The following is a 27,895-nucleotide window of genomic DNA, read 5'->3' on the forward strand; positions in this document are numbered from 1 at the left end:
AAACCCACCCTCCCCACACCAAACTCCTCCCATATCTCCCTCCCTCCCCCCATACTAAGTATATTTCTCCACAGGAAGGCCAGAAAATACAGTTGAAGCTATTTGGAGACATGGCAAGACAAATCATTAGGAACATTTTCACATCAAGAACAGAGACATTAGTAGTCACCATAACTCCACTCCCCCCCCCCCCCAAAAAAAGCCTTCTTAGAAGTCTACTTTGGGAAGAAATGAGCCATGTGAATTACACCGGGGGGGAGGGGGGGAGGAGACTTTCTTTTGGGGGAAGCTAGGTATAGTGGGTGGGGTTCTTTGGAAGTGGGTTTTTACTGTAAAGCTAGTTTTAACCTTTATATGGAGTGGGTGCTGCTGCTTTATAATACCCTTGCCACGTAGACAAAAACTGAAGCTTTGAGAGCATCTCGTGTACAATTGTGCATTGCTCCTGAATGGTGATTGTAGCTGATGTCCACTAGCTTATTTCAAATTCTGTCATTACCTAAATTGTTCATTCCAACAACCCAAGTAGTTAGATGCATCTATTCCACCTGATGAAACAGCACTGGGAATGAGAACACTAGATGTGGGTAAAGCACTGCAAAGCAACAGCCAGAGAAAGGATATCTGGGTTTCTTGTACCTGTTCTGCTCTGCTGGCCTGGAATGGGCAAAGCAGGAGGCAGAAAAATGAGCTTTGCGATTCAGAAGAGCAAACGGGAAAAGACCCTGCTGTATGACATCATCTCAGAAGCATTGGCCAGAAAGGGCCAAAGCACATGGTCTTGGTTGGGGAGCAATGGGAGATGGTGGCTGCCCAGCAGAGCACCTAAACCCCATAGGAATGGAGCCTTGCATGAAATACCAAGTGGTAGTTGATTTCTCTCAGAAGGGTTAGATTTTTTTTGCTCCTCATGTTGCTCCATGTGCCCCCTTTCCCTGCAAACCACTCTTCCTCCAACCCCCTCTTCCCAGAGGGCTACAGAGTCCAAAAAGACTTCCCTCCTAAGCCCTGCATGACTGGTATTCCTGTCACAATGCAAAATGATTTCATAACCACTTAACATTAGTGCAGCTCTGCTTCACAAGGAGTGTTGCTATATAATTTAGTCATTTATAGTACACGGGGGCCATAAAAATTATTCATTAAAGCACCAATCAATCCTACAAAATGATGCATACAGGCCCATTAACCTCAGTTGGGCACTGCAGAAGCCCACCTCAACGAATCTCTTTGCAGGCTCAGAGCCTTTCAAACTTGTTTCTCAGGAAGCTGGTTATACTGTATTTGAAAGAGCTCCTACAGTGATTCCCTCTGCACGTGGCAGTAAATTCACTTAAACTAGGCACTTGCTTTAAATAGAATTGATCTGCATGTAACAACATCCCAGCATTAGGAATCCCACAATCATTTGGGTGGGATTTTCACAAGTGACTTAAGAGGAAGTCCGATTGTCCCGCATTCCATGCACTGGGAAGTTATTCCGCCTTAATACTACGAGGGTCACTGCTGAGCTTCTGTGTTAGAGTGCAGATCCACCCCCTCTATTTTGGGTAAAGTTACCCGAGGTGTACTATCCAGAACTCTGGATTGTTCAGGATATGTTGAGGAGCTCCATCTCCAAGAGGTGGTGCACTGTCTGCAAAAGAGGGGTATAGAGTGGGCTTCAGAGATAGTCTGCAAAAGGAGGCTACACAACACATGTCCCTAGATCCGTCCACAGAGCCAACTACCTCGGACGGTCGTGGGCTGCATCTCTGAGCCAGCAAAAACTGGCACCTGAGAATATGGTTTGAAGCATTTTTCCCAGGTCACCCAGAATGCTTCTGTAAGGGAGACCTGTGTTATCATATAACTGTGGATCTTCTCCTGATCCACGTTGTTCAAAGAAATACATTTAAGCTTCCAGCAAACAGAAAGGATTAAACAAACAGAAGGGAAATTGCCATCTAAGACCACCAAACAGGCAGAGTTGCTTCCCATTGCACCAACTCTAATCAAGGTAGGAGGGGGAAAACAGTCCAGAGCTCGACTGCTGGAAAGCATGTATATACAAACTTCCTATTGACTGCCTGACAGAGTTTGAGGAACTCTTGTCAGTCTGTACTTGTAGCAACCATATCCCAGAACTAGTTTTTAACTAAGAGCTATTGACTTCTGGAGGTATGAAGCAAGTCAAAACTGCAGAAGTTATCCAAAGCCTAAGACGAGAACTGCATAATCAATGGTTATGTCAGGGGAAAATGCCTTAAAAATATGAGACTTCCAATTGTGAAACTGTCAAAAAGCAACAGTGCTGCAGATCCCAGTATAAAGTATTTATTTAATACTCAACAATTAACACAAAGTCCTCCTTTAAATTCTTTTTTTTTTCTTTTTACAGTAAATAAAAATGTATTATTCCCCCCCCATGCATGATCACCGTGTATTAATCTAAGCCTTTTATTTTAGATGTGAAAAAATAAAGTGTTTCCCCAATTTCATCTTTTAATCATACAGCTATCACGTGGTGCACTGCATTGAAAGGAGACAAGAATTATTATGCCTAATGCACAGTTTGTGGTTATTATTTTTTACATAAGGTGTTAAATGAATCAACCACCCAATAAAAATAAATATTGTATCTTAAAGAACTGATAGTTTTGCAGTATTCCTTTTCTGTAAATAGAACTGTGTTTCAAAGATTTCCATGTGCTGCTTATAGGAAAAAAAATGTAGTGGTTTTGTTTGGTTACTAAAACAAAACCTCAAACTGTCACCTTTACACACTATTACAGACCTAAACCTAAAAGACTCCATTCTAAATGAAAAAAACTATGTGTTGGAGGAGGTTTTTTAGCTGCTGAATATCTATGTATAAAACAAGGCTAAGAAATTCTGGTCTAATTAGCAGCCAATCATCTACATTCAAATGATCCATTCTTATCAGAGGAGAGGTGAGCAACTACTTATAAAGGAACATCTGTATAAGAGTGTAATTTGGAGACTGATTTTAGATACACAGAATTGTTCTGGATTGTGCAAATTATACTAGTTGCTGTGACAGGAATGAATTTCGGGATGTGTGTGTGGTATTGAAGTTTCCTGAATGTGCACTTTTAATTACACCCTCTTTGGGTTGTCTTGAAATACTTTTGGCACTGGGTTTATAGATAAGCTATACAACTATTTACCCTGCCTTTCAAGACATTCCTTTGTGACAGCAAAGGTCAAGCATTTTTCATAATACACTAAAACAAAACTGATTTAAAAATGTAAAGCAACAAACAAATGTTTATGCTTTATTTTGTATTATTGTGAAAAAGGGAATACTGCATTTGAAACTGTAGAAGACTATATATCTTAATCAAAGCCACCAGCCAGCATATTGGAAGTCTGATAACAATCATTCCAATCAGTTCTATTGGCTATTTCTTTTTTCATAAATAATATAGACCAAACATCATAAAACATTTCAGCAACCTTCTTTAACAGAAAAGAGGAGCCCTTTTAGTTGTTGAGAAACAATTGCAGGACTCAAATTCTGAAATTGTCTTTTGAGTTATCAAATTGCCAAATTCATGCAGCTCCTAATGAAAAAAAATTCAATCAAGTTCAATAGGACTGCTATCTTCTTGACCATCTTCTGCATCATCATCTTCCCCAGCTCCCATCAGACTGTTTAAAAGATTTCCTATAATTAAATACAGGATAGTTAAATTTTAATTTTGGAAAACTGGTGGAGTAAACTAGTTTATTTTGAAGTTCATTACTGTAATGGAGTGGATAATTAAAAATATAAATATAGAAGTTAAAAGGTATTCCTCAAATTACAGCAGTTTCACAGTAGGGTACATTGCAGGCCCCGTCTGTGTTTCTTATGCCCCTTTAAGTTATTCAGATACTTACTGATATATGGAAAATTTTACTTCAGAATTAATAAATTTTTAAAAACAAGGCCAATTTTTAAAAACAGCACGTGAAAAACATTTTATCATCAATAAAAAGTGATTACAGAAGACCACAGTAATCATCTCAAAAACTGCATGCCAAAGCGAGCTAGAGCACTTTAAAATCGGAGCTAGAATGGACTAGAAAACTAGAGAGCTATAGTTGAATCAAACGTTGTTCTATAAAAAGACTGAGCACCTGAGTCTCCATTTACAAACAAAACAAATCAATATATTTTAAATAAAAAAACCATATAAGCAGTGAAGTTATTTACATTAATTTTGAAAGCTACTTTTTCCAACTGAAACACTGACTAAATATTACTCCTGGGGGGATTCTGTGCCAAAAAATTATGCGCCAAAATTTAAAAATTCTGCAAATTTTATTTGTCAAAATAATGCAATATAATCACACCATTTTCAATTGTTTTGGTAAGTGATTTAAACTACAATACAGAAAAAAGTCACAATAACTGTTCAGCATTTCCTAAACACATGAAAGTTAAGTTAGAAATACTTGGTAACTAATACCCTGCATTCCAGTTATAATCCTGGATTTTCATTTAAATTGCATTACAGAACACCACACAGGGGGGAAAAAATAAGTAGAATGTCATTTTAAATTGCTCAGACTTTCACACATGAAAGTCATACAGTTTTATTCATCATTGTTCTGGACCTAGCTGCGTACTTTGGAAAAGGGTTTGGTTCTGATTGTCCTGACATTTTATTGACTGCTTGGTAAATGTTTTATTTGCCCTCAAAAGTCGTTTTTTTTTATTTTTTAAATGGGCAAGTAAAAACCTAACCCCATTGTGCCACTTTGGCACAGGAAAAAAGTGAGAAAGCGCGTAGATCTTCCTAGCTGATTCCCTTACTGTCTTTACATCACTCTGGCAATGTAGGGGCCTTAAAACTTTTACAGGTTTTTTTTAAATGGGCAAGTAAAAACCTAACCCCATTGTGCCACTTTGGCACAGGAAAAAAGTGAGAAAGCGCGTAGATCTTCCTAGCTGATTCCCTTACTGTCTTTACATCACTCTGGCAATGTAGGGGCCTTAAAACTTTTACAGGTTTTTAAGTTCCTGGGGGAATTGACTGAGAATGGGAACAGTTAACGAACAACAGAATAATTAACAACGTTACTATGCAGACAGGTTGCTACATTTCTGCTTCAGAGAATGAGATCAACAGAAACATTAACAATTTTTTTTACAAATTATTTTCTTTAACATAAAAACAAACAATTTTCAGTAACATGATACTAATATTTAATTAAGTGTTTTTTCAGTTCTCAAGAAGTTACATTTTACTAGGCAGGCAGGGTGCTACACTTCTGCCTCTCCTTCCTCCTGCATAACAAAAAGACCTACCCTCTTCCACCCCCCTCAAGCGGCAGTATCGAGAGGGACAGTCTCTCTCGCTTGTTGGCCAGCCCCAGTAGGCACACACATCGAGCCCCTCTCCCCCTGCAGTGGTTTGCGTCTCTGAAGCTGCTCCAGGCACGCTGGAATAGAAGCGTTGCCTTGGCTGCAGAGGAAGAGATGCATGTCACCCCCACAGATTGCTTTTCCGTTTTTCCGCATGAGGGGCACAGAAATATGGGGGGCCATATGAATTCTGCACCCGCCCGCCCCCCGTGGGCGCAGAACTCTGTCAGGAGTAAAATATGGAGAATTCTAACTTCAGTGGGATTTGAGGACAATCAGCACTTTAGTGACCATCCCCCCTAAAAAGACACATCTGAGAAATTAAAAGTTTTTAGATATATCAGATTGATTGATTATTGACATGCTTTTTAGGTTCCAGCTTTTACTGAAGTTGACTCTGTTAACCCTGGAAAAGTTGCTGAAAGCATTGAATGGCAGGACAGATGTACATTGTAACATCTGCCTTAAATACAGGAATGAGTCTTGGGAAACAAAATTGTGGTTTATAACATAGCGTTCGCATGTCCTCCATCTCACTCTCACAGATTCAAACTTCTGAACGCCTGTTCATATACTGGATCAATTACAATAGTGATATTTTTACTAAACTTTGGGTACCAGATAAAGGAATTAAACAGGTATTTATTATAAGCCAAAAAAGTTTCTGAGGAAGAATTTATTTCTTTATGGGAAAATATTGTAGTCGATGATTTTTTAAATATAATGAGACTCAATTTGTTCCGTTGTGATTTAAAAAACACAAAACAAAACGTGAATAGTACTTAGTAACTGATGTTTTGATTTCTTCTTCCAATAAGACTTTTGTAGAAAAAACTGTATTAATATTGATTCCTCATGCAGAAATAAACATTTACTACACAAACACTACTTACTTTGAAAAATATTAGACTTCTAAAGGTCCCAGTTCCGCAAATACTTCCAGATGTACTCAACTTTAAGAAATGAATATTCCCATTGAAATTAATGGAAATACTCATATGCTTCAAGTGAAGCCAATGCATAAATTTCAGCAGGAGGGTTTACTTTGCAATTTACTATTTAATCTCAGATTTAATATTTATAGGGATATACCATTTCTTCCCTTTTTTAACCGAAGTGAGGATTTTACAAACTTCATATCCATTACATTACAAGTGTAATTGATTCATTTTATATTGGTGACTAATTTTATCTGTGCTTACTTGTATCATAAAGACACTATACATAAATTAAAATTAATTTAATAAATTAGGCCAAATACAATGGGTGAGTAATAGTCCATAAACTGGTACTATTTCCAAAAAGATCAGAGGTTGTAGCCATAGACATTTCATTGTTATAAATTACCTAGTAATCCTCCATAGGATGACGTCTGCTTGGGTGGAACTCCAAAGAAGAGCTGTCCTATTCTATCTAGGTACTGAAATGACACACAAAACAGATGTTAATTGTTTATACATGTCGAAGTATCTAAGATAAGGAAAGTCAAACCCTATAATTTTCTAGCACAGGGGTGGGCAAACTTTTTGGCACATCTGGGTACGGAAATTGTATGGCGGGCCATGAATGCTCACGAAATTGGGGGTTGGGATGTAGGAGGGGTTGAGGGCTCCGGCTGGGGGGTGCGGGCTCTGTGGTGGGTCCAGAAATGAGGAGTTCAATGTGCGGGAGGGGGCTCCGGGCCTGGGCAGACGGTTGGGAGTGGGGGGAGGGGGGGTGAAGGCTCTGGCTAGCGGTGCAGGCTCGGGGGTGGGGGTGCAGGAGGGTGCTCTGAGCTGGGATCAAGGGGTTTGAAGGACAGGAGGGGGATATGGGCTGGGGGAGCACATGCAGTGACAGTGGTGCGGGTGAGTGTGCTGCTGGGGGGGCAGGAAAGGGGGGCTCCTCCCCCAGAGCTTGCTACTGCCGGCAGGGAAAGGGCTGGGGGGAGTCCTCCTCTCTGGCCCCTGACCCGGAGCAGCCTGCCTGCACCCCAAACTCATCCCCAGGCCTGCCCAACCCCAGAGCCCACTCCCCAAGTCAGAGCTTTCACCCCTCACTGCACCCTCAAACCCTCTGCCCGAGCCCTGAGCCCCTCCAGCACCCCAAAGACCTTATCCTCAGTCCCAGCCAGAGCCCTCATCCCCCCACACCCCAATCCTCTGCCCCAGCTCTGAGCCCCTCCCACACCCCAAACCTCCCATTCCCAGCCCCAGACAGAGCCCTCACCCCTACTCTCGCCCTGAGCCCCTCCCACACTCCAAACCCCTCATCTGCAGCCACAACCCACAGCCCTCACCCCTGCACGCCATCCCTCTGCACCCCTCCCATCCCCAAACTCCCGCACCCCAATCCCCTGCCCCAGCCTAGGGCCTGCACCCCAGACCACCTCCCTCACCCAAACTCCCTCCCAGAGCCTTGGGCAGGTGGGGGGATGGAGTTTGGGCGGGGCGTGTTCTGGGCACCACCAAAATTTCTACAAACCTGCCACCCCTGATCCTGTCCTGCAAACCTGAACTCCCAGCATTCTCAGGACACATACTGATCCCTAGTGGCCACTGCTGATATCCAACACCTCCCTCCTCTCTTAACCTGTGAGTCCCTCTCTGGATTGGAACTGGACTGGAACCAAAGACCATCTTGGAAGCAACATTACCAGCCCAAGCAGTCAAAAATCATGAGTTGACCCCCCAAAATCACAGGCTCTACCACTGCCCCTTCATTCATTCTTCAGCGGCAATTCGGCAGCAGGCCCTTCCCTCCGAGAGGGACTGAGGCACCCGCCGCCGAATTGCCGCCGAAGAGCCAGCCCTGGGGGAGGGCGCAATTTTATATTCTTGCCTCGGGCGCAAAAATACCTAGTTACGGCTCTGGTCTGAAGGACCGGATGCGGCCCCCAGGCCTTAGTTTGCCCACCCCTGTTCTAGCAACACAACTTCTCTCTCCAATTTGCAGAGAAACAAATGTTTTTGAAAAAAATAATTAAGACAACGTGCTTTATATTAAAGAATTACCATAATTGCATTCTCAAAAGGCAATTGTCTAAACCTCAGATTGTTCCACTGACAAACACTTTGCACAGTATCAATCCCATTTGATAAAAACCTGACAAAAAGAGTCATCTGTTGCATTTTATTAGGTTACACAATATAGCACGTGTGTATGTTATGTTGAAAAGGCATTATTTAATCAATTCTACTGGGCTGTGTTACAACTAACTACTGATAACTCACCTCATTATACATAGGATCTCTTTTCAGTGAAGGTTGATACTGTTCACACAATACTGTAAATACTGTTAGTTTTCCTCTAGAAAGGAAACAAAGCACAAAATGTAATCTTAGCACAAAATGAAAAAGTTAATTAAAAACAAAGTAATAAGAAGTCATACCCATCAACAGCCAGTAACAGAAACCAGATGAAATTTAGCAATGGTTGTACAAATGGAGGCCCCTTTTCTATTGAAGGATGTTTCTGTGTATATGTTGTAAAAACCACTGATGCACTGGTCTTATTTTTTAAGCAGAGAAATCTGAAAGAGGAAGCAGTAAAATAGATGTTAAAAATGGTATTTGGGAGCTCCCAATAATTTCTTTTAAACCAAGAAAAAAAAGTCTAATGTTCACTCTGATCTACAATAACTTTAACTTAAAAAGCCACATCAGGCTCAATAGATCAGTTAATAACAGAAGCTCTATTAACTGAAAATGAAGAGCTCTAGCAACTGCTTAAAACCAGCCAAGGAGAAAATTGTTAAACAACTTTAAAGAACACCAGAAGCATTTGCAAATTAATAAGAGTCATACTGTTAGCTTAGATAGTAATAGTCAATGAGAAAGTTAATCTAAAGGAAGGCATGATTCTATCCAACTTTATTCAAGCTCTATCAGAAGCACGTGAAAAATTGTAATGGCTGCTACTTTTTATGCATAATTCAGGTTAACTGGAGCTGTCCTTACTGTGGCCAAAAGTTTATCCCGTGGAAATAAATTTTAATTTTAGCGCATACCTCATTTTTCCTGATATCCAAAATAATCACCCCCTTCTTTTGGTGTGCATCTGTTAATCTTGAATGACAAAACAAACTTCTCTTCTACTCTTGGTACTGATTCAGTGCTAGTACATCAAACAAATTCTGTCCATATTGAGTCTAAATGTCTGCAAGTCCTATCTTAAGTAAATACAGGCAGATTCTCAAACAGAATTTGTCACTAGTTAATGAACTTATTGATGACCAAGATCATCTGATTCTTGAATAATGCTAAGTTATTTCTAGTTATAGTTTTTGCAAGACCCACACACTTACTGGGAACTTTGTGCTCAGGTGGTAAATGCTAGTAAGTATTGAGAGGGCTGTAATGAGAGACTTCACTTTCAGTTCTGTATTAGCCTCTGTACCTGAACCATTAGACTTTGTGGGTTTTTATTATTATTAATTATTATTATTGTTCACTGCTGAAGTTACAACATCAATTTTGCATAGGATTATAGCTTGTGATAAATCCACATATGTTGTAAGATTTATTCTAGCTATACATCTAGGTCAGTAAAAGATTTAGTTGCGTAAATACTGCTTGGCATAATATACCTTTATAAATGCTTTTCAACACATGTAATTGCCCTGCCTGTACTGGAAACCCATAAAGGAACTGCTCCAGTTTACAGGTTGGAGAATGTTACAGTAAAAGCAGAAAGACTACGTTTGAGAAGTGTTTCAGCATGACAAAAGCAACTACTGTTCCAACCTGTCCAACCCGCCATATAAGAGGCTTATTATAATAAAAAAAATTAGAGGCGACAGATGAAAGGGAAGCCATTTTCGCTGGCAGTTAGGCAGGCAGCCTGGGAACTGCTCATCTTCAGAGCGTGTTAGTTAAAACGGAGTTAAAATGGACACCGTCCAGGCTAGTAAATCAAAATATTTGACTATCAGTTTGCAAACCTGCATAATTATATATATTCCTTCCCCCTATAAAACAAATACTTTAATGATCTTAGGAAACTGGCAGTAACTCCACTCATTGAAGTACCCTACACTGCCATTGAATGTGCTTGATGAAACAAAAGTAGTAGTTCTTAGATGGCCAGCTCCCAGGAAGGGACCACATCAGGCTTTTGTGTTTGCACACAGCACAATACAATGATCTGGGCCTCTTGGCACCACCATCACATGAATAATAATGACAAGGACATATTTCAACATCTGGCTTTCAGGGGGTATTATGAAGAGAAGAAAGGGATCTTACAAATGATTACAAATTCATTTTTAACATAAAGGCACTAATATAACCTCTTAAAAGGAGAACTTTTACTTTAATGATGAGGATGCTACTCTCAGATTCAGATGGATTAGTTTAGTTCTCCCAATAGTTAGTGGGCTTTCACACCTTCACGGTCAAATTTTTTTTCCACACATACAAATACATAAATTGTGGGAGTGGGTCACATAAAATCTTTGAATCAATATACAAAGTTTTTCCATCTCACTAACTACACAAAAGACTAAAAAACTTTATTCACTTTTACAATTTCTTTTGCAAAAAAGATATATTTAACTCATAGTTACCCTACTTAGCTTGAGGCCAGACCCCAGAATGCAAATAGTTTAATCCAACACTTTGCACAGCAAACACTTTTATAACAAATAAATGTTGAACACCTACTGTAAGACTGCCTGAGCTACAAACATGTCCACCTCACTGCGATATCCCCTGGATGATGAATATTCTACGAGCATATTAGCACATCCTTCGCCATCTGTGGAGTGCAAGAAGTGATACCGAGATTCACAATAGTTTTGCTCTACAGAAGAAAGACAAAAAGAAAACAGCTGTTAAGAAATCAGTTTGTTATGCTTAATTCAAGAACATTTGGTAGGTTTGTTCCTTTTCCAAAAGGAAGTGTCATGGGGGCTGTTATGTAAACATGGGTATATACAACAAATACAAGGAAATGGCCATTTGTCTTTTCAAATAAATTGTAAGTACATTTTGAATTAGTAATATTTAAAAACTGTTTGTATTCAGACATTGCTTCCCCTGTCTAAATCGGTCTTACTCCTCAAATACACCAAATTACAATCTTGACTATCAGCATATTAAATATATTATCACCAGTAGTGAGATGATGGGGCAAGAAGTTTCACCTTAAACTCCAATGCCATTACCTTGAATCGGGTGGAGAAGAGGTTTCGCCTAATTTGAGTCTGACCCACTCCCACTATCAAACTTCAGTTATTTCTATACTGTAGCAAAAGTTAATAGGAAATAAAAAGATTTTACCAGAACTTCATTTCAGACAAAGCTGCGTTCTAGCCAATGGCCAGGGCACATCAAAGTCATGATATTAATTATATTTTGAACCTGAAAGTCCCATTTTAATAATCCAGCCTTCTTCAAATTAAAGTCTCAAAAGATATGACCTAAGAGAACACCCGTGGATGGATAGCAAGTCATCTGCTCTAGTCTGAGCACACTCAATTTTAAGTACATGCTGTTTCCTTTGCCCATCACGTCCACACTCCTGTTGGAGCTTCATTGAGAAACCAACACTAATGCTTCAGAAATATTCTCACTCGGCAGCTGACAACAGCAATACCCATCAAATGCCAACCAATAACTCACACAATTACATCACTGAGAAATAGTACGGCACATCAAACAAAGGCAGTCTGAACTTTCGACCAAGGGGTAAAGTTTACTATTTTTGACTAACATCCAGACTTCAGAGCTGCAGAAGAGCAGGTCTGATTTTGTTTTGTTAGAAAGTTCACTTAGTATATTGGTATTGGTAGAGACCCATGGGACATCAGAGAAAGTGACTTTTTGTTCAATTATTCTCAAACTAACGTTCGTATGTACTGTATATAACACACCTTAAATTCATGCATCATCTATGACTGAAGTAAGAGTTTTATGCACCTCTCTCTTATCACATTTTACATTTGATTTCACGCATAATGAAACCACAATAAATTCAAGAAAAGGGCTCTGAAATTGGTTATGTTAAGTAAGTCTGATGGTCAGAGCTCAATTTCATGTAGACACCAAGTCAAAAACCTGAAGACCACTGGGAAGTGTTGCCATGTGCTGAAACTGTCTGTGGCTAGTTAATCCAGGATTTAAAAAAAAGAAAAGAAAAAAAAAAAAAAGAAAAGCAGACACTGAAATAACTTATAATCGATGGTGTCTTAAACTCTATTGTGACTAGCCTGGGTTTACTAGAGCACTACGTGGAAGCCTCGGGTTTATCAAGCAAAATTTTAACTTACACAATATGAAAAGAACAAACCCAATCTATACACATTTATATTTCATTTTTTCACCCTTAAGAAAATTAAGTTATTGATATAATTATCTTAAAAGATTGTAGAAATCTCAGTGTTACAAAAATGAGCAAAATCAATTGTTCCTACCTTTCCACAACGTGATGGCTAATAACTGATGTAGTTTCGGATGACCGAGTTTCCCTGATCCACCACTGGACCATTTCAGTGCTCTGGACACAAAAGCTACTCTTTCAGGAGAATTTGGATCCATCAAACTAAACACTTTAGCCAAGTTTTCTAGAAGCAATACAAATATGCAATTAACATTACCAGAAACATAGCAAAGTTTCTCCTGTTATCAATAAACCTTTGTAAAAACATCTTGAAAGATTAGTTGTTCTTCTTAAATGAGTGACTGAACAATGTACTTCCATGTGTAAAAGTCAATCTTAGCTCTGTAAATCAGTAACTTCCAATTGACCTCTCCGCTGCAGTGCCAGAAACCATACCCTGCCTAGTAACTGGCACTAGGTAGGAACAGCTTCCCATGTCCCATGGCTTAGGATAGATGTTCCTTTGCTGTCAGGGAGTTCCAGTGAGGAGACAAGGCTTCAGTTAGGAAGGTGCACTCCAGTCATAAGAAGTGTCAGGGATGGGAGCCTGTAATTAGGAGAAGGGCTGTCGGAGGACCGTGGAGTGAAATGCCAGACTGGACCTATGGAAACCAAGTGCATTCCCTATCCCATTCTCCAGTTGGTCAGCAGGCCCCTAGAACAGCAGTTGATGTGGAAGGGACTCTTCATGTGATTTCCAGCTGGGCAGCTCAGAAGAAGAAGGGCTTTATGAACTGCACGCTTACCGAATCAGACAGTCCGACAAGCAAAGATTCTTTGACAAAATGGCCGACCCACGGGCAATGCACACACCACCACACTGACTGGATAGGAAGCCGCTGTCCATCAAAGCGGCGGAGAGGTCAATTACTGTGCAGACAATACTTGTCGCTCCTGTGCTGGGGAGAGGACAATGCCAAAAATCATGCTCCACCTACAAAACATAGTGATGTTTGCTCAAAGTATGTCCGTATGCTTAGAGCCACATCAATTACTGAGAATCCATTATTTTTCCAGCAATTTTGTCTGTGTGTCACTTCTGGAACTAAATTAACACCTTAGCAAAACAGGAGCCCACAACTCATGGCACAATGAAAGGGACTGAAGGTTTAGGAGAACATTACATTTCTGATAACACAAATTTCTCTGACGTGCAAATACACTTGAAACTCTGTCAAACTAAATACAATGAGATAATCTCACCTAGTAGTTCATCTGTTACTTTTGCGTCCGATTTCTCTAAGGACTCTAAAACCAGCATGGACAGATCAGCAGCACTGTTTTGCTACAAAATGTGCACAAAAACAAGAAATGTATTGTTAGTGCTGAAGCTATCATTAGTTGCTAGAAAAAGATCAAGAAAATGCTTAAAGCGTTTTGTGAAAAGCAGACAAATTTTCAGATGGAACAGGGACAATTAACCCTGTTCCACCCTCACAAAAAGTAGTAGTAATTTAATAAAGTAAACCAAAAATCTGCATGAAAATACAGCACAACTGGCTTAGGCTGCAAATGCAGTGTGGACACACATGAATGTCAAAGTCTCTACAAGTGATGCAATTCATCTCTACACAGAAAAGACACAGGACTTGTGCACTGGGAAAAGACTACATAGCAACTTCCCACAATAAAGACTTGTCTACATGGGGACATTCAGGAAAGTTAAGATGAAGTAACCAAATCCTTGAAGAAGGATTAAATGAACTAAGTAACGTCACACAAGGGTTTAATGTGCTTTAACCTGTGTATTGCTTCATGATCTTAGTTGATTTGTCTTTTCTGATTGTCCGAGTGTAGACAAGCCCTAGACTAGTTATTAGCCCAAAACTTTAACACTAATGAGTCACCATTTAACCCTCAAACAATTTGGAAAAAAATAAAAGGATTTCTTACTTGGCTGTGACTAAAGAACAACAGTGCCCCTGAATACATCAATTCTCTTGCTTCTACGTGTTTGCCTTGGGACATATACCTGCAAATAAAAACAAAGCAAAGCAAAATATTCTTGAGACAAAGTATCATTAAGAGACAGGTTTGCATATACTCAAAAATCACTTGAATTTGAAAGTAATTTAATACTACTTGAAGCACAAGGTGACAAAGATTTATTTTCAAAGATGTATGTTTGTATTGAAAATCAATGTATAGACAAGTGAAAGCTACAATGAAGCTGGTTGTATAGAAAGCATATAGTATATGACTGGACCTTATTATGAATATTAAAAAAATAATAATTTCCCTTTCTTGGTTCTCATCCAAAAGTTAGTCCCAAAAGGAGAGCTGATCAAAAGTTATAAGCATATGAAAACAAGGAATTATACTAGAACTTTGGAACATCACGTTACCACTTTTGCCCTAACAACATTTTTAAATATAAAACTTAATATTCTTACTCTCTTGGAACAGTGGGACAGCATCCAAAAGTCTGGTATGATGCACAAGACAATTATTCTTATTACGTGAATAATAAATGCAAGTCTCCAGCATGTCCTATTGCATCAGTTAATATATGGAAGTTTAAAGTGCTTTCAGTATAAATGCTATACAGCACTGTAACATACGGTTAAGCCATTACAAGACAAGGTTGCATATCACAAACATCATATCATATCATAAGAATGGCCCTACTGGGTCAGACCAAAAGTCTATCTAGTCCAGTACAGGGAAACCCCGCTATAACGTGCCCCACGATAATGTGAATTCGGATATAGCGCGATCATAAGGTGGCTCCCGCCGCCCCAAGCGCGCAAAAAAAGAACAAAAAAACCCACAACACACCGGCCAGAGCGCCACCGAAGCACAAAAAAAAAAAAAAAGGAACATGCCTTCCCCACTGCCTCTTCCCCCTTCCCCCTGCTTCTCCTTTTGGCAGGAAGAGCCATTCTCCTCCCCAGCTGCTCCTCACTCTTCGTCTGCCCCTTGCACATCTCCTCTGCTCGCTGCAAACAAACAAACAAGCGGCCGGAGCGCCGCCGAACCACAAAAAAAAAAAAAAAAAGGAACGTGCCTTCCCCACTGCCTCTTCCCCCTGCTTCTCCTTTTGGCGGGAAGAGCCATTCTCCTCCCCAGCTGCTCCTCACTCTTCCTCTGCCCCTTGCACATCTCCCCTGCTCTCTGCCCAAGAGAAATTGACCGGCTTGAAACTGACCGGCTTTAAATGGTAAACTTTTCATAACCCCACTATACCACGACCCCGCATTTATCGTGATCGAATTTTTTGGACCCCAATCATCGCGTTATAGCAGGGTTTCACTGTATCTTGTCTTCCAACAGTGGCCAGTGCTAGGTGCCCCAGAGGGAATGAACAGAACAGGTAATCATCAAGTGATCCATCCCCTGTCGCTCATTCCCAGCTTCTGAGACATCTCCACTCAACTCTTTCCCAGTCTCTCCTCACTCTCTTCTAGTCTCCCTGATTACCACTTTTGGCTGCTACACAAGAGGACATGGGAAGTGCAACCATCCTTTGTAGAGCCAAATTAGCTAAGCTTTGATAGTATCTACAAAGCTGACAGCAATCAGAAAGAGTTACCACACAATACACCTCTACCCCGATATAACGTGACCTGATATAACACGAATTCGGATATAACGCAGTAAAGCAGCGCTCCGGGGGGCGGGGCTGTGCACTCCGGTGGATCAAAGCAAGTTCGATATAATGCAGTTTCACCTACAACGCAGTAAGATTTTTTGGATCCCGAGGACAGCGTTATATCGGGGTAGAGGTGTATTTCAAAGAATCTGAGCAGTCACTTTCACCCATTTACAAAGACAGCAAATACAGTCTTAGGCCTTGTTGACACTTGCAAGTTGGAGCGCATTAAATCAGCCCTGGGCGCCCTGACTCCCGAGGTGTCCACACTGGCAAGGCACTTAGAGCACCTGGACCCCACAGCTGGAGTGCTCCTGGTAATCCACCTCCACAAGAAGCATAGAGCTTTCTGCACCCGGGCTGAAATACCACGGTCTCAGTGTGGATGATGTGTTGCATTACTGCACTGTGATTAGCTTCCGGAAATGTCCCATAATCCCTTGAAGTCAAGTGGCTACTCTGGTCATTGTTTTGAACTCGGCTGCAGGCATGCGGATATCCCCTTTCAAAGCTCTGTTTCTGACAGCCCGCAGGCTTATCTGCTCCGGGACACAAAGCAAACCAGTACTGTGGAATGCTCCTGCTGGGGGGGGAGAGAGGGAGGAGAGAGAGAGACGGGGGCTGATGTCGGGTTTCCCCCTTCCCCTGACCGCTGTCTGAACTTACAAGATAGCATGCTGACACACTGCCCCCCAAAACACACACTCTCTCCCCCCACATACACACAACACACTCCCTACCCCCTCATTTGAAAAGCAGCTGGCAATCTAGTAGGATGCCCATGGAACAATGGGATTGGGAACCCTGCATCATGTGACGCTGTGCCTACCCCATTAGGCATTGCAAACCCTTTCCAAAGCACACTGCAGCCACTTGCACACTGGGATAGCTACCACAATGCACTGCTCTCTATGGCCTTGCAAGAGCTGCTAATGTGGACATGCTCTACAGTCACAAGGAGCACAGTGTGAACACACAGCAGCACTTTCCCTGCTGCTGTCTTCAAGGGCTGGTTTAACTCCCGGTGCTCTACATCCACAAGTGTAGACATAGCCTTAGAAACTTCACACTTCAAAACCCAATTGCTCAACAATTCAGCTTCTAGCTTCTTCAATTAAAAAAGGATTTTAAAAACTCAAAGTGAGAAAAAACACAACCATCCTTCATTCCAAAATTGCCATTATAAGGCCACGTGATTATTACCACACTGCTGTCATTACAATCTCCTGGACATAACATCCACCACTCTCTATAGCTAAAGGTTTTGTATAGTCTCAATTTTAAATTAAAAATGCAGTATCGCAAACAGGTGGTAAAAGGATCTTAGAGAAATGAGGAATTATTTTTGTTGTCTTCTAATTCCCAAGTCTGTTTTGCCTCATGCTAGATTAGAATACTTGTCAACTGTGCAATCACCATTGAAGACACTAAGGATATTAGCCATTGTTTTAAGTAGTCTTGGGTGCTCAAAAGAACATTTGAGACAAGATTATCTTTTCTACGGGTATGTCTGCAGCGCCGGCAGTTACAGCACCGCTCAGAGAGCGCTGAAGGGAAACCGCTGTTGTGTGTTCACACCGTCAGCTGCCTACGCAATAGCATGTTCACGCTTGCAGCGGTATTCGGAGCAGTGCACTCTGGGCGGCTATCCCAGAGTCTCTCTTCCTCTTCTGCTGCTAAGAGTTGTGGGAAGGCGGAGGGGGTCACAGGACATCCTGGGTCCTGTCCCAATGCCCCGTAATGCATTGCTTCGCATCCCAGCAATCCTTGTGCTTCCTTCTGCATTTGGTGCCATCTTTCAACCGTTTGCGTACTGCACGCTCTGCCTCTTTGGTCTGCAGGAATGGATCCCATACTGTTGACCAATATGCTGCTCGCTCTCACTAATATGTCACGAGTGGCAGTGGAGTTATTTCTTAAACTACAAAGGCAAGAGGAGTTTGACATTGATCTCGCCATGCATAGCAGCTACGACACGAGATTGCTTGTGGCGTTCACAGAGGTGCTGACCAGTGGAACGCTGCTTTTGGGCTCAGGAAACAAGCACTGAGTGGTGGGATCACATCGTCATGCACGTTTGGGATGACAAGCAGCAGCTGCAGAACTTTCGGATGAGGAAAGCCATATTCATGGGACTGTGTGATGAGCTCGCCCCAGCCCCACGGTGTAAGGACACGAGAATGAGAGCTGCCCTGTCGATGGAGAAGCATGTGGCGATTGCACTCTGAAAGCTAGCTACTCAAGACTGCTACCGATCGGTCGCTAACCAGTTCAGAGCGGGAAAGTCGACCGTTGGACGCGTGTTGATGGAAGTGTGCAGGGCCATTAATCGCATCCTGCTCCTAAAGACCGTGACTCTGGGAAACATGTGTGACATTGTGGATGGCTTTGCACAAATGGGCTTCCCTGACTGCGGAGGGGCAACAGATGGGATGCATATTACAATTCTGGCACCAGACCACCTAGCCACTGAGTACATTAATCAGAAAGGGTATTTCTCTATGGTTCTCCAGGCGCTTGTGGATCACTGTGGGCTTTTCACAGACATTAACGCAGGCTGGTCTAGAAAGGTGCATGACACACGCATCTTTCGGAACACTGGCCTGTCCAGAAAGCTGCAAGCAGGAACTTTCTTCCCAGACCAGATCACTGTAGGGGAAGTCAAAATGCCCATTGTGATCCTGGGAGACCCTGCCTACCCCTTAATGCCGTGGTTTATGAAGCCATATACGGGGAACCTTGACAGCAGCAAGGAGCAGTTCAACAACAGGGTGAGCAAATACAGAATGACTGCTAAGTGCGCTTTTGGCTGTTTAAAAGCCTGCTGACACTGCCTAGATGGGAGGCTGGACCTGGCCCATGACAATATTCCTATGCTTATAGCCGTGTGCTGTATGCTCCATAATATTTGTGAAGGGAAGGGTGAAAGCTTCACTCAGGGCTGGACCGCTAAGGCTCAGCACCTGAAGGCGAATTTGAACAGTCAGAGACCAGGGCTATTAGAGGGGCGCAGCACAAGGCCATAAGGATCAGGGATGCCTTAAGGCAGCAATTTGAAGCCGAAATCCACTAATATTTGTTGCTATGCTCGGGAGCGCAATGCTTGTAATGCTAGGAGGTGATTGGTGCACATGATGCAAGAAGGGGCCTTAACATAATTGTATGTTGCTTTGCAGGGCTCTGTTTGCTTTCAATTAATGGAATAAAGATTGCTTTCAAACCAAAACAATTCTTTTATTAAAACACAACAACTGGAGGAGAGTGAAAAACAAAGAAAACACATCAGCACTGTGGGGGATAGGGGAAGGGAGGGTCCCAGGACAGTTAAAGATTTGTGTATGTCCAGGTATCATATGCAACCTTGTCCTTTGGAGTGCAACGGGTACCATACTTCGGCAGGGCTAACCTGCAGAGGGACGGGTATTGAGTGCAGTGGGTACTGGGAGTCCGCAAAGCTCGACTGTGACGGGGCAGGAGTGGAATGCAGTGGGTACAGACTGGAGCCAGCAGGTGATAATCGTGTGTTGGCAGTGTCTGGGGGGGCGCATGGGAAAGAGTTTTGTGACAGCGGCTGCAGGGGAGGGCAGCAGGGCTGCTCAGTTTGCAGTGGTAGTAGCACCTGGAGCGTGTCTGCTTGGTGTTCCATGACGTTTAAGAGCCGCTCCGTGGCTTCATTCTGGCACGCCACGTTCTCCTTTCAGTCCCTCTTCTCGCTGTCCTGTCACTCCTTTAGTTCTTGTTTTTCGGCCACGGAGTGCATCATGACATCACGCAGAAAGTCCTCTTTAGTTCTTTGTGCCCTCTTCCTAATTCTGCACAGCTGTTTAGCTGGCATAAAGAGGGAGGCTGGGCTCCCAAGGTCATATCTGTGAAGCCAAAATGCAACATTTTACAGAAGCAGTATTGTTTGCAACACAGAGACCACTGATTCAGTGATTTAAAACACAGCCACTATTCACATACCTGTCACTAACTGGCTGACCCCAGGCAAGCAGACGAGTCACGAGCCCCCCAAAATGGTGAGTAATAGCAGGGGAAAATCAGTGTTCCAGGACCGTACTGTACACAGGGCATGTGGCTCTTGGGGAGAGCCAGCACTGTGGGGGGCCTTATCATTCCTGTCCCCACATTTTCCACAGGCTGTGTTCATTATGAAAGATATCTCGCTGCTGACGGTGAGCAGGGAATCAAGGGAGGGTCTTCTCCAAGACTGCGGCTTCCACCCTGGCCCTTATGTGGCTCGCCTGTGTGCAGCAATGCCACCCAGTGATGGCAGAGTGGCGCAGGAAAGTGACCCTTAATGGGGCAAGAAACAAAGCAGCTCTGCCAAAGAACCTGCAGCAGCGGATTGCCCAGTATCTCCATGAGAGTTTCGTGGACATCTCTGAGGCAGATTCCTGTGAAGTGAGGGAGTCAATCAACACCCTGTTCTGCCGCTCAGATTAGGCATGTGGTGGTACGCGCATCATACAGACACAAGCCTGCTTTCTGCAACCCTCCTGCCCCCAACAACTCGTTTCAGCGATTCCCAAAAATCAAATCCACTTACCAGGGGCTTCCTCTCCTGTTTGCGGTTCGCCAAGCTCCGACAGCTGTGATTGGCTAGCCTCCTCCGGGGTAGAGAAGAGCTCCTGGCTGCCTGCATCTCTAACCTCCGAGTAGTCCTCTGCCTCTGGGTCCTCCTCCCCCTCCACATCCTTGTCCAAGATTTCCTCCTCCTGGCTTGGTCCACTCTCGACTGGCACACGAGCCACCTAAGTATCCACAATGGCCTTCGCAGGGGAAGTGGGGTCGCCACCGAGTATTGCGTCCAGCTCTTTGTAGAACCGGCAGCTCGTGGGCGCAGCACCGGAGCAGCGGTTTGCCTCCCGCTCCTTGCGGTAGGCATTCCGCAGCTCTTTCACTTTGACCCTGCACTGCAGTGTGTCCTGGTCATGGCCCCTTTTTGTCATGCATTGTGAAATCTGTCCATAGGTATCATAATGCCTACGGCTGGAGCACAGCTGGGACTGGACAGCCTCCTCTCCCCAAATGCTGATGAGGTCCAGCAGCTCGGCATTGCTCCAAGTGGGGGATTGCCTGGTGCATGGAGCAGGCATGGTCACCTGGAAAGATGTGCTGAGACCACTGCATGCGTCACCGAGCAAACAGGAAGGGGACTTTCAAAATTCCAAAGGAATTTAAGGGGTGGGGCTCACAGTTAGTCACCTGAGGGCAGGGCAGTGGAGTTGAAACCGATGACCAGAGAGGCGAAAACACGCATTGTGGGACACCTCCCGGAGGCCAATCGCAGCACTGTAATCGACCAGGGTGTCTACACTGGCACCGCGGCACTGTAGCCCCGGCGCAAAAAGCTGTACGCCTCTCGTTGGGGAGGTTTTTTTACAGCGCTGCAACTCCACAGTTTCTGCGCACTAAGGGCTTGGCTACACTTGCAAGTTACAGTGCAATAAAGGAGCCCCGGGCGCCCTAGCTCACTCCCCGTCCACACTGGCAAGGCACGTACAGCGCTCCGACGCCGCGGCTACAGCGCTGCTGGTACTCCACCTCGGCGAGAGGAATAACGTTTGCTGCGCCTTGGCTACAACACCCAGGTGTCAGTGTGAACGAGGTGTTGCGTTACTGCGCTCTGATCGGCCTGTGGAAACGTCCCATAATCCCCTTAAGTCAAGTGGCCACTCTTGTCGTTGTTTTGAACTCCTGTAGGAATGCGGAAATGCCCTTTCAAAGCTCCGTTTCTGACAGCCGGCATGCAAGCCGTTACTGTGGAATGCTGTGTGTGAGAGAGGGGCAGGGGGAAAGAGGAGGTCTGCTGCTGTCTGAACTTACAAGACAGCATACTGACATGCTCTCAGCCCCCCAAAAACCCACTCTCCCCCCCCACATACACTCTCTGTCACACTCCACCCCACTCCTCCCATTTTAAAAGCACATTGCAGTCACTTGCATGCTGGGATAGCTGCCCATAATGCACCACTCCCAATGCCGCTGCAAGTGCCGCAAATGTGGCCACGCCAGCGTGCTTGAAGCTGTCAGTGTGGACAGATTGCAGCGCTTTCCCTACTGCTCTCTACGAAGGCTGGTTTAACTCAAAGCACTCTACATCTGCAAGTGTAGCCATGCCCTAAGAGGCTTGGCAGTGTGTACATCTCAGGAGTTACACTGCAGAAAGCTGCTTTACTGCGCAGAAACTTGCCCAATGTAGACAAGGCCAAAGTTGACCTTCCTGGATTCCCACTGATCTTTCAGCCAGACAGATAAATAAAAGATCAGAAATCGTACCTTTTTGAGCTAAGGTTTTTTTTGCTCTCTCAGCTAAATTTCTGAGGCTGACACTGCTTAAATGTCAATACAATATATTAAAATTCTGGAAGTATGCTCCAGTGATTTCACTTTTATTTGATCATACTACGCGTTCCAAATTATTCTGGTCCTTGGCTTATTTGTGTGTTTTTGTTTATTTGTTGTTGTTTTTTTTAAACTAAAAGATTACCTTTATCTGATTGCCTCGATACAGACTTTTTATGGACTCTACCGTATAGCAGGGATTGGTTTACTGAATGGATGAATAGGTTCATATGTGATGATTTTGCAATCCTGGCTATTTATATTTTGAATAATGGCTGTTTGTTACAAGAGGTTTAAGAAATAGCAATCTCTTTTTTCCCTTCTGATTTATTTATATAAAAGTAACAATGTTCCCTCTGGCCAGACAGGACAAAAATACCTGTTTCCAATAGGAGTCTCTCTGTTCCTCCTCCTACAAGCAAACTGCACTCTAACACCACCTTCCTGCTAAGTGAACTCTAGAGACCCATTAATATTGCTAGTTCAACAATACAAGGTTCTTTCTCAGTTCCTTGCCCCTATCCCACTGCCCCCAAAGCATTGCCTTTCAAGGTCACCGCCTGGGGAGTAAAAGACCAAAAATCAGGAAAACACCTATGACTAGGTGTGGAAAATATAATCGCTTAAGTTTGTAGCAATTTTATTTATTTAAAGCAGCATCTTACAAGTCTATTTTAACTGCCATTAAAGCATACAACTATAAATGGAAGCTATTAGGAATCCTGTGTCTGCCAAAAGCTCAGTTAAATTCCTTCTTTTGAAGATAGGACACTAACAAAATAATGCCATTTTAAAATGAAAATTGTTTAAAAAATAGTTGTGTTGACAGAACTAATAGACTGCATTACGTTTATCAAGATATAAGCAGTGTGTATTTGCACAGTAACGTAGTGGAATTCTATGTGCAGGTTTATTCAGATATGAAATGAGCACATTACAAAAGCTAAGACAAATTTAGCCTTCAAATATTTCAAAAATAGAATTTCTCACTTCATGATATTGTATAGTCACTCTCCAGATCACGACTGAAGTTATGAAGAAAGCAACACGGAAAATGAAGTAGCACTGTATCTGGCATGTCAATTAATTAATTAAATTGATAATACTTCTTGTTCCTTATCTTTTTTAAGATTCCCCATTGTTATACATTGCAGTGGAGTGGGAGCAGGGAAATGTAGAAATGGATCGAAACATTTCTGTAAATGAGACCTTGATGGCTTACTCAGATTAAACCAAGTGTCCATGAGCACTAATAAAACGTAAGCCAATTTGACTACCACCTTGAAGTTAAACCTGGAAGTGTGACTTGAAATTTCCAAAGTCAGAAATCTAGATGTGCTTGATGGTTCAGCACCTACAATAATAATGAGACCCAAGTACATACATTCATAGGAACATAGGAATTGCCATACTGGATTAGACCTGAGCTCCATCTATCCTGTCTCCAGCAGTGGCAAGTATCAGATGCTTCAGAGGAAGATGTAAAAACCCTGAAGCAGGGAGAAATGGATAATTTGTCTACCCCTCATTAGGTCTCATCCTAATCTCTATTAGGGAATGGTTTGAACCATAAAGTTTAGTATCTCTTCCAAAATTTATTAGCACTAACTATAACAACTCTAGATATTCTTGTTATTCCTAAGTGGTATCCCTTTCTGAATATTGATAAATTCTTGGCCTCAATGACTTCCTATGGCAAGGTCCACAGTTTAATTATGACTTGTTATGAGGAAGTATTTCCTTTTTATTATTTTTGAATTTACCACTTTTTTATTTCACTGAATGCCTCCTTGTTCTTGTGTTATGCCTGATCTACCCATTTTAAATTAATTCAGTGGGTTCAAGCCAGGATGCAAGTTACTGCATTTTAAATTACTATGAAAGAAAAGAGTGCTTTTTACAAGTTGTGTAAGAAAGAAAAACATTGTCACAATCTAAACTTTTCTGCAACAAAATTAAAGAGAGATTTCTGCTGACAAACTGTTTCAAAAGAAGTATTTGGAGATGTATTGTTACCCTTAAACATCTGAGTACTATTTAGTCTCTGTCACTCAGACTAATATTAAATGCAAAAGAGTGTTTAATAATAAAGTCTTACACAGTAGATGACAATTCAAGATTACAGCAGCCATGTACTCAAAGTAGTAATACCACAGTACAAATACTGTACCATGAAGCAGACCTGTTACATTACTCATTAATAGGCAAGGCACAAATTGTGGAGTTGTGCAGTAATATCTGCCTTTTTTTAAAATTTCCATGTTGACTAAACATGGTGAGAAATCAATGTATTTTAAAGAGTCTTCAAATCAAGTTCTGCTTGATAATCCGTCAATGACACTAGAATCAGGACATCCAAAAACCAGAATTACATCTGATCTGCAATTAAAAGCCGACCTGCCAAGCAACCCATTTGGAGAGACACCCTCACTGCAGATTCATTTTAAGACACATTTTAAATCATCTTAGTGTTAAAATGGGGGATTTCACTGTGTATTTTAATTAAACAATTGATCAAAGTTTGTTCTGTTTTTTAAATTTAAATTGTAATTTTATGACAGGTTTGAAGAAATTTGCACACTGTACTTTTACACATGAATGACACTTTTAATTAAAAGGAAAACATTTTGGAGTAAAAAGACTTTACAGGTGCTAAGGATATACCTATGTTACCACCAGATGCTAACTTTTACCCAGCATGAGGTTTACTGCAGAACTACTAATTCAGTCACACTAATAATATTAACACCCTGTACTACTATCCTATCTTCCATCTGGGGATCTCAAAGTCCTTTAGCAAATGTTAATTAAGTCCTTTGGCAGCTTGTTTTAATATAGTTAACCTTTACATAACTCTGAAAAGAAACTGCTCCTCATGAACTCACATTCTTTAATCCTTCTTAAAATGTAACCTCATCCTTTTATTTAAGTTTAAACATCCCTAAAAAGGAATGAAAGCAGCTGAGAAGGTGGAAGGGGGATAATGTAACTAACCCATTTATGCATCTCAATAGAAAAGGTGCAACACTACCTTGATCATTACCTCTCTTTCCATTGGTTAGAGAAAGGAGACCCCTACCAACAGGACTGGCCTTAGGATGCCAAGATGCTGGAGCAAATTGGCATAATGGGGGGAGGGGGGTAAGAAGAAATGAGTAAGGAATCTTTTTCTCCAATCCTGCTTGCTCCAAGGCAAGTCTATAAGCAGTGCCAAACAGCCAGAAAAGGAAAAGAGAATGAAAAACCAAGCTGCATCTCCTTTTGGGCCCAACTGTTGTTGAGATCACATGGGGCTCTCTAGATGAGTGTGATGACAGCTTAGCAAAGCAGTGGAGTACAAAAAGGAGAGAAGTTGAATAATGGGACCATTTATATAAGGGAGGCAAGGGGCCCACGATTAACAGGTCTGTGTGTGGACCTTCCACAAGAGGTCAAGCACTCATCAGCTGAGTGGTGGTGAAGAGCTAAGCCACGACCTGCCTCACCTCCCAGGCCAATCACTTCAGGGTGGAGAATGGCCCCTGATCATTAACTACAAGACCCCACCATCAATGGGTGGCCCCAACCCCGAGTAGGTTAGAGATCGGGGGCCAGTCTCCAGATTTGCTGGCCAGGGAGTCTCGGGGCACTAGAACGCCAGCTTCCACCCTATGAACATCTAGGTAGCTTGGGGCACCTCCCCCTGCCAGCCAAGAGCCCCTCTCCCCCCCAAGCCAGACTCCAACCCCCCCTTCACTCCCCTCTCCCCCCAGCCAGACTCCAACCTCCTTTCACTCCCCCCTCCCCCGCCAGCCAAGAGCCCCTCTCCCCCCCAAGCCAGACTCCAGCCCCCCTTCACTCCCCACTCCTCCACCAGCCAAAAGCCCTTCTCCCCCCAAGCCAGAATCCAGCCCCCCCCTTTCCCTCCTCCCCGATCTCCCAAGGTGGAAGGACGAACTGGGGTGGCGGGTAGAGGGAATTATTCTAACCCCTCTCGCACCCCCCTTCCCCTCAATTCCGCCTCCCCTATGCACTTCACGCTGCTCTTCACGGTGAGCACCTCCCCCCTCTAGCCCAATCAGCTGGCGAGTACGAGAGACGGGCAGGCCGTGCGTCCAACAGCAAGGGCGGGGGGCGCGGGCAGCAGGTTAGTGTGCGGTCGGAAGGCTCTGGAACGGGCAGGGTTGCCGGGTCGGGCTGTACCTGAAGAAGAGGGTCCGGTACATCTGGTGCGCCTCGTAGTATTCGCCCTTCTCCACGCTGGCGCGGAGCTTCCCCTCCACCCGCTGCACCCCACCCCGGTTCCGCCCGCCGCCGCCCTTCGAGGCCTCCTGCTCCGCCGCCGCCATCATCGCCGCCGCCATTGATGCGGGGGGGGGGGCGGAGAGAGAGACACGGGCCCGGCCCCGCAGCTGCCTGCTACACACAGGCCCTTCTGCTCGCTACCCGGGCCGGCTTCCGTCAGCCCCGCCCACCAAGCAAGACGGCAGCCTGGGCGGGCCAGTGCCCGCAGCGCCGCTTCTCGGTGGCGACGCCACACCACGTGACTCAGCGATGGGCGGGGGAGGGAGGAAGGAGGCTATGGGGGTGGGGCGGTAATCGTAGTGAAGGGGGTGGGTAGAGAGAGTGGGCTGAAGGGTGGGTGGAGCGAGGAGGAGGGGGATGCAAGGGTGGGTGGAGCGAGGAGGAGGGAAGGGGGGGGTGTAGAGGGCTGTTGGGAGGGGCAGATGGTTTTGGTGAGGTCCAGGCTGAGCTATCCCAGCTGGAGGGAGGATTGGGATCCTCTGACAGGATTGCTAGCTAAGGCTAAGGCTGCTGCAAAGGAGCCTGTCCCAGCCCACTTCTGCTTGTTTGGGTGCCCTTCTGCTTCGCTATTAATTTAACCTGCTTTTTTTACCTTAGAAATATGAGGAACGTCAAGCCTGGTTTTGCTAGGGGTCTGAGCAGAGGTGTATTGTGAACTCGCCTTATCTCAAGTCACGCTGAATCTTTTACAAAACCAAACTTTCTCCAATATGTGTATTAGTCGTGAATTAAATAGGGCATCAGTGTGGAGACAGTTTTGTTAATAAAATTATACATAATTCAGGGCACACCGGTGGTAAAAAAAATATTTCATACTATGGTCACCTTTTTGAAACAGGACTAGCTCAAAGCCAACTCACAATACATGGCATCAGGGCCCATATACATGGCAAAATTCACAGGTTCTGTGACATTGGTGACCAAGCTGACATAACTGGATTCTTAGGCCAAGTGTC

General features: G+C 43.4%; 1 protein-coding gene across 1 annotated transcript; it reads right to left on the bottom strand.

The window, feature by feature from the left end:
* Positions 1-2,302: 2,302 nt before the first annotated feature.
* GET4 (guided entry of tail-anchored proteins factor 4) lies at positions 2,303-26,998 on the bottom strand. Its single transcript, XM_065411914.1, has 9 exons — positions 26,838-26,998; positions 14,609-14,687; positions 13,919-14,000; positions 12,750-12,899; positions 10,999-11,137; positions 8,727-8,867; positions 8,569-8,644; positions 6,704-6,776; positions 2,303-3,670 (listed from the first exon to the last, which is right to left on the bottom strand). Exons 1-9 carry the CDS (start codon positions 26,996-26,998, stop codon positions 3,582-3,584), a joined length of 990 nt encoding a protein of 329 aa, XP_065267986.1. The 3' UTR covers positions 2,303-3,581.
* Positions 26,999-27,895: the final 897 nt, after the last annotated feature.

This window comes from Emys orbicularis, chromosome 10 (genome assembly GCF_028017835.1).
Source record: "Emys orbicularis isolate rEmyOrb1 chromosome 10, rEmyOrb1.hap1, whole genome shotgun sequence".
Lineage (NCBI taxonomy): Eukaryota > Metazoa > Chordata > Testudines > Emydidae > Emys > Emys orbicularis.